This window comes from Myotis davidii, unplaced genomic scaffold (genome assembly GCF_000327345.1).
Source record: "Myotis davidii unplaced genomic scaffold, ASM32734v1 scaffold1206, whole genome shotgun sequence".
NCBI classification, from domain to species: Eukaryota; Metazoa; Chordata; class Mammalia; order Chiroptera; family Vespertilionidae; genus Myotis; species Myotis davidii.
Genome location: NW_006297217.1, coordinates 113,747 through 121,123, shown reverse-complemented (window position 1 = coordinate 121,123; position 7,377 = coordinate 113,747). Strand labels below are relative to the sequence as shown.

The following is a 7,377-nucleotide window of genomic DNA, read 5'->3' as shown; positions in this document are numbered from 1 at the left end:
GCCTAAGCCAGCAGCGTTATCTCCTGAGGGGTCCCAGACTGCGAGAGGGCACAGGCTGGGCTGAGGGACCCCCCTCCCCCCTGAGTGCACAAATTTTTGTGCACCAGGCCTCTAGTATATATATATACAAGTGTAACCAACATGAACACATATACATAATCATAGGGTTATTGTTAAATATTTGCCTGTCTAATTTTAATAAAATATGAATCAGGAAGTACAATTTTAATTGTAAAACTAAAATTCATGCTAGATGCTAATATGATTTACATTAGGCAATCACCTTCAGTTGCTAAAAAGGGGTGTCAAGTTTTGATTTAGTTTGTGGCCTTAGTTATCTAAACTTACAACATTCTTCTTTCGCTGTACTTTTGAATTAGTGTTTTGGTTCCGGTATATACCCAAAAGTGAAATCCCTGGGTCATAAGGCAGTTCCATTTTTAATTTTCTGATAAGCATCCATACTGTTTTCCATAAAAGCTGTGCTAGATATATACAATGGAATAATACTCAGGCATAAAAAATAATGAGATCTTACCATTTGGGACAGCATGGATGGACCTAGAGATTATTATACCAAGTGAAATAAGTTAGAAAGAGTAAGAAACAACCATATGATTTCACTTATGACTGGAATCTGAAGAGCAAATAAATGAAAAAAATAGAAACTGAGTAATAGAGACGGAGATTAGACTGATGGTGGCCAAAGTGAGGAGTTGGGGGCTGGGTAAAAATATGAAAGGGTTAAGAAGTACAAATTGGTAGTTGCAAAATAGTCACAGTCATGTAAAGTATAGCATAGGAAATATAGTCAATAATATTATAATGACTATGTACATTTAAGGTAGACACTTGAAATATTAGGGGGGCTACTTTTTAAAGTATATGATTGTCTATCCACTACCTGTACACCTGAAACTTATAAATAATATTGAATATAAACTGTAATTGAAAAATTAAAATAATACAATACTTTCACTGTGTCAGGTACTTGTGACAGTTAAATGAAATGGGTTCTAAGAAACACTAACCATATAATTTTATAATTCCTTTGTCTCATGTTTTCATATATAGGATTGCTTTGATTGTGGTTGCTTATTCAAATGTAATTCTGGAAGCTATGTGTTTTTGTGGTTGTCTTTGTTTTAAATAATAGAGGATTATAGAAATTGCTTTATGATGTATAAATTCTTTAAAGAGTGTTTTTTAAATTTGAACTTCAGTTATTGCATATGAGGCCTAATGTTTTGCAATTGACTAATTTAGACAACCAGTTTCCTCCATCTCAATTTTTGTAGCTTTAGACTTTCATGGTCATTTGTTCTTTTTCCTTCAGTTAAAACAAGAAAAATTAAATAAAATGCTTCCAAAATTACATGTATATCTATCACACAATTAGCAAGGCTGAATTATTATTAATATAATTTAATATATTAAAGAGTTGTTATGAGGAATCATTCCACTTCTCAAGATAGCCTTCAATTTGGGAAGTACTAAGTAATAGGTCACTAATGAAAGATATCTGATATCATATTTTACCACTTGGTCCTTTATTGCTCCCAACAATGTCTATGTTCGAAAAAATACATTAAGATTTTTCTTTAGTAGATGACTGGTACGAGTTAATTACTTATGTTATTAAAAAAAGAATAGATGTATTCTATTTTGTTAGTTTGTTGTGCACTTACATTTACTTTTAAAGTTTGTATGAAATGGTGGTTATGCCTAGAAATAAAATACATATTTTTAATGCTACCAATATTTTAAGAATTTCAAAAGAAGATTCATTTAACTATTAGATTTTTGATTGATTCCATTAGCACAAAGACAACAATATGTTGTCTCTAAATTGATTTATATCTATATTACCCAGATATGTAAATGTTACATTTACCTGAAAATGTACCTTACAAAACTGATTTCTTATTATTTTAAGTCCTATGCTTATAATTTTAGAAGGCATTTGTGACATGTATTTCTCATGTCCCCCTAGTAGTCAGTGAGCTCCTACAGGGGGAGTGCTGCTCAGCCAGAAGCCTGGCAAGTGCAGTGGCGGTGGTGGGAGCGCTAAGGATGTCCCATGGGGAGCGGGCCTAAGCTGTCAGTCAGACATCCCCCGAGGGCTCTGGGACTGCGAGAGGGTGCAGGCCTGGCTGAGGTAACCCCACCCTGAGTGCAAGAATTTCATGCACCGAGTCTCTAGTACGTGAATAATTACCCTAAATGTAAATGGACTAAGTTCACCAATAAAATGGCACAGAGTAGCCGAAACCGGTTTGGCTCAGTGGATAGAGCGTCGGCCTGCGGACTGAAGGGTCCCATGTTCGATTCCGGTCAAGGGCATGTACCTGGGTTGCGGGCACATCCCCAGTGGGAGATGTGCAGGAGGCAGCTGATTGATGTTTCTCTCTCATCGATGTTTCTAACTCTCTATCCCTCTACCTTCCTCTCTGTAAAAAATCAATAAAATATTTTTTTTTTTAAAAAAAATGGCACAGAGTAACAGATTGGATAAAAAAACAAAAGTGAACCATATGCTGCCTTTGGGAAACACATCTAAGGTGAAAAACAAACAAAAAACTAAGTTAGTCTTAAAGTCAAAGGGTAGAAAATGATTCTACAAGCAAATGGCATCCACAGGAAAGCAGGTGCAACCATACTCATATCTCATAAAACAGATTTCAAAATAACAAAAGTAACAAGAAACAAAGATGATATTTTGTAATGATAAAGATGAAAATACATTAAGAAGACATATCACTTCTTAATATATATGTATCTAATCATGGAGCATCTATACGTATAAAGCAACTACTCACAGAACTAAAGGGATAATCAGACAAAAACGCAGTCATAATTGGGGATCTACATACCCCATTGACAGCTCTAGATAGACCACCCAAACAGAAAATCAATAAAGAAATATTGGATTTAAATGACACATTGGTCCAAGTGGACATAATTGACATTTACAGAGCCTTTCATCTCAGAACATCAGATTATACATTCTTCTCTGGTGCACATGGAACACTCTCAAGATTAGACCATATATTGGGTCACTAAACTTGTCTCAACAAATTTAAGAAGATTGAAATCATAAAAAGCATGTTCTCAAAACACAATGATTTAACATTAGAAATCAATGGCAAAAAGAAAGTAAAAAAAACAAACAAACAAATATGTGGAGATTATAGACCATGCTACTAAAAAAAAAAAAATGGTTGGGTCAAAGAAGAAATAAAAGGTGAGATCAAAATAGATTCTTCACTTAAAAAAAAAGAAAGTCTTATTCAAAAGGGGAAAATCACTCTCCTAGCTACTTAAAAGGGCCAGTGAAATGCTATTTTTATATATGAAAAACATCCACAGTCATCATTTTAGAGGTCATTTTTCATTTCTGACTGGTTCCTAATACTTTAAAGCTAAAATTTCTCTGCCTAGATGCTCCTCTTGAGAGAATGAATGTCTGTCTACCTATGTGACACAAGTAATTTTAGCTGTTTTGAAACATAGCTTACTTGAGACTAAACTCTTGCTCAATTTGGCCAGAGACCCTATTGGTTTGTCCATTAATTAATGGGTAAATTTATTAATAATATTCTTGACATCATGGCCACAATTAATATAGTACAGATTGATAACATTTGTTCACAAAAACATACATGTTTCAAATATACAAGTCAGTAAAACATCATCTGCACACTGCATCTGCACCCATTGTCCCAAGCTAAGTTTCTTTCTGTACCCATTTGCTTGCCCTTTGCCCACCTCTACCTATTCCCCACCCCATGACTATCACCACACTGTTGTCTGTGTCTATGTGTTACATATATATATTTTTTTCTTGCTTAATCTCTTCACTTATTTCACCTAGCTCCCCAACCCCATTCCCTGTGACAGCTGTCAGTCTGATCTCTGTATCTATGAGTCTCCTTTTATTTTTTTTGTTTATTTTATTCATTAGATTCCACATATAACTGAAATCATGTGGTATTTGTCTTTCTCTTCCTGGCTTATTTCACTTAGCATAGCATCTCCAGGTTCATCCATGCTGATACCCCAATAACTTCTATTAAAAACATGGTACAGTATTGTGCAAAAGTAGTTTTATATCTGTATGTGAAACACAGAGTTTATTCTTGTATTATTATTTATTAATTATTGTATTAATTTCCATATGGAAAAATTGTAACTTACTTTTGCCCCAACCCTGTAATGGAAGGCTATTGAGACATGTAAGCATTGTGATAAATTAGTCATGTGACCTTAAACTCTAAATCTCAGTTTTCTCCTTTATACAGTGAGAAGGTTGGATAATATATCTCAGCTCTTGTTTTGTGATATGTAATACATCTGAGGATTTTTTTTTCATCCTAGCTACTATGTCTCTCTAGCATTGCAGCTCACTTGAGTGTAGTCTTCACAGCTGAGTAGAGTCCTACATCAAAGAGAAGAAACACTCTCTGGGTAGTTTCCTTTCTGCTTTATCTAAGTGTTAGGAAATCTGGCATATAACTTATATATAATATTTTAATAAAAATAGGGTTATGGCCTAGAAAGATTTGTTTGGGCTTTGCAGATTGCGTGTCTATGCCAGTTTCTTTTTTAATGATGTGACTAGTTTTACACTTAAATATTTATATATCACTGACTAATTAAAAGGGCATAGTGAAATACTATTCAAGAGAAGCTGGAAGTTCACATTTATTTGCCATTCTCCACAGTTTACAAAAATATATTTATCTCTTGACTTTCTTTGCATCTACCTCATGAGTCATATTATGGTGAGCGTCTTAAGACACTTTGTTTATATTTTCCTTGTACTTACTTGGAAGGGAAAGTTGAAGCATAGACTTTATATGCTTTTTAAAAATTAAATCTTTATTGTTTAAAGTATTACATATGACCCCTTTTTCCCCCATTGCCCTCTCCCCCACCACCCTGCCCAGGCCTTGACCACCCTATTGTCCCAGAAATTTATGGCATTTTTATACACCAATAATGAACTCTCAGAAAGGGAAACTAAACAAACAACCCAATTTACTATTGCAACAAAATAGTTAAGATACTTAGGAATAAACTTAACCAAGGAGGCAAAAGACTTGTATTTGGAAATGAAAAAAGAGATAGAAGAAGATATATGCAAGTGGAAGAATATACCGTGTACATGGATTAATAGAATCAACATCATTAAAATGGCCATACTACCAAACAATCTATAGATTCAATGCAATTCCTATTAAAATACCAACAGCTTATTTCACAGACCTAGAACAAATATTCCAAATATTTATATGGAATAGAAAAAGACCCCAAATAGCTGCAGCAATCTTGAGAAAGAATAATGAAGTTGGGGAGACACAATACCAGATATCAAGTTATACTACAAAACCACTGTACTCAAAGCAGCCTAGTACTGGCGCAAGAACAGGTATATGCTTTTATTTACATGAAATTATATAATGGGGCTGGTGATAGTGATGAAGCTCTATGTGTTAGAAAACAGGGAATTGGGGATACCAGTAGCCCATAAAAGTCTATGCTAGATTGAAGGAGTTGGGTATTAAATTATTTCTGGTATGTTTCCTGACTCTAAGCTTATCATAATATGTTGCAACTGGATGTGAATATTATTTGTATTTTCTTTTTACAGGATGAAGGAGTTAAAGAAATTCCTATTACACATCATGTTAAGGAAGGATATGAGAAAGCAGACCCTGCACAGTTTGAGTTGCTCAAGGTTCTTGGTCAGGGATCCTTTGGAAAGGTAATGAATGTTGTTTTCCACATTTGCTTCTCTTCTAAACATTCAGCAAAAAAAGTGTACACATAGCTAGAAATCTGTTAAGTGTGTCTTTTTTAGATTTGTCAAAGGATGCACACAAAGATAACTTCCTAATTTTACTAATTTTATTTCTGTTGTACTTTTAGTTCCATTTATTTATACTTCCCCATATAATAACAGTTTTCAAATGCTCTGGGCTCACTCATTTTTCTAGGGCAAGATATATCGTGGTATTTATTTGCTGCCTAAATCAAGGAAGTTTAATTTTTCTTAAAAAAAAAAAAGGTTGACGTTTTCCTGTTTACAGGCTAACATGATCACAACTTGCTGTCTACTGCTGATTTAATCTATATTCCTTAGCTCTATCATAGAAGTCAGAATGTATGTATCAATTCATGTTTAAATGCATGAATTCATCTATCATCTCCTAAAGCAGTATGTGTGTAAAGTATAGCAAGGGTAGATACTGAGGGATATGTGAATTAAGTCAAAATCCTTCCTTTCAAGAATCTTATATTTTAAGAGAGAAATAAAAATTGAGAAAGATTATCTGTGAAACTCATTACTAAAATTGTTTATTGAATACTCGATGGCATATGATTTTTGGAAAAGAAATATGTAGGTCTGGTTCCTAACTTTTGTGCACCTAGCATCTAATACATGAAAATCATTGCACACATGCACTAACAGCTTTAGGAAAATAACAACAACAACAATAATTTAAGGGAGAAAGATAGTGAGAAATTCCTAATTTCAAAGTGTCTGAGATTTAATTTCAAAGAAAAAAAGTAAAGCCATTGCACAGTGGTGATTTATCATATTCTGAAACATTTTAAAAGAAAGACACTTATTGAACATTCAGCATGTCCCCAAGAGTTGCAAAAGCAGTATTAGTGAATATAAAATAGACATTAATTGTCTTAAAATATCCCAATATCTATGTGATATTAATATAACATTTAAAATATAGAGAAACATTTCCAGAACACAAAAAGGACAAATTAAGCTGGGTTGTAGTTTAGCAGTGAATTGATACAAGAGATATGTGAAGACGAGGAAATAGGACTTGAATAGTTGTTCTGGCAAGAGTAAAACTAGAAAGAGCTTTTAATAGAATGTGTGTGTGTGTGTGTGTGTGTGTGTGTGTGTGTGTGTGTGTCGGCGGGGGAGGGGGCGTGTTTATAGAATTGGCCTGTAGAGTAGGTATGTTCATTGTGCACAGTTTTATTTCATTTTTTAAATATAATATTCATTTAATTATTTTGCATTATATTTTTATGATATTAATTTTAGAAAACAGAGATAAAGTTCTTTCATATCCTGGTTGTATAAGTGATTAAATATAAATTTAAATAAAATCATACCAGGCAAACATTTCATGATTTCAAGTCATTATACTATACTAGAGGCCCAGTGCACAAAATTCGTGCACTTGGTGGGGGAGGGCCCCCTCAGCCCAGCCTGCACCCTCTCCAATCCAGGACCCCTCAAAGAATGTCCGACTGCTAGTTTAGGCCCAATCCCTGGGATCGGGCCTAAACCAGCAATCGGACATCCCTCTCACAATCCTGAACCACTGGCTCCTAACTTCT

The 7,377-nt window shown here is 34.1% G+C and overlaps 1 protein-coding gene across 1 annotated transcript in view; it reads left to right on the top strand.

The window, feature by feature from the left end:
• The window catches only part of RPS6KA6 (ribosomal protein S6 kinase, 90kDa, polypeptide 6), a gene marked incomplete at its 3' end in the record, with an annotated part of 162,078 nt that overhangs the window by 42,613 nt on the left and 112,088 nt on the right, over positions 1–7,377 (top strand). The window contains exon 3 of the mRNA XM_015569967.1: positions 5,654–5,767. Coding sequence (XP_015425453.1) covers positions 5,654–5,767 — 114 coding nt within the window. The remainder of the gene's footprint in view (positions 1–5,653; positions 5,768–7,377) is intronic.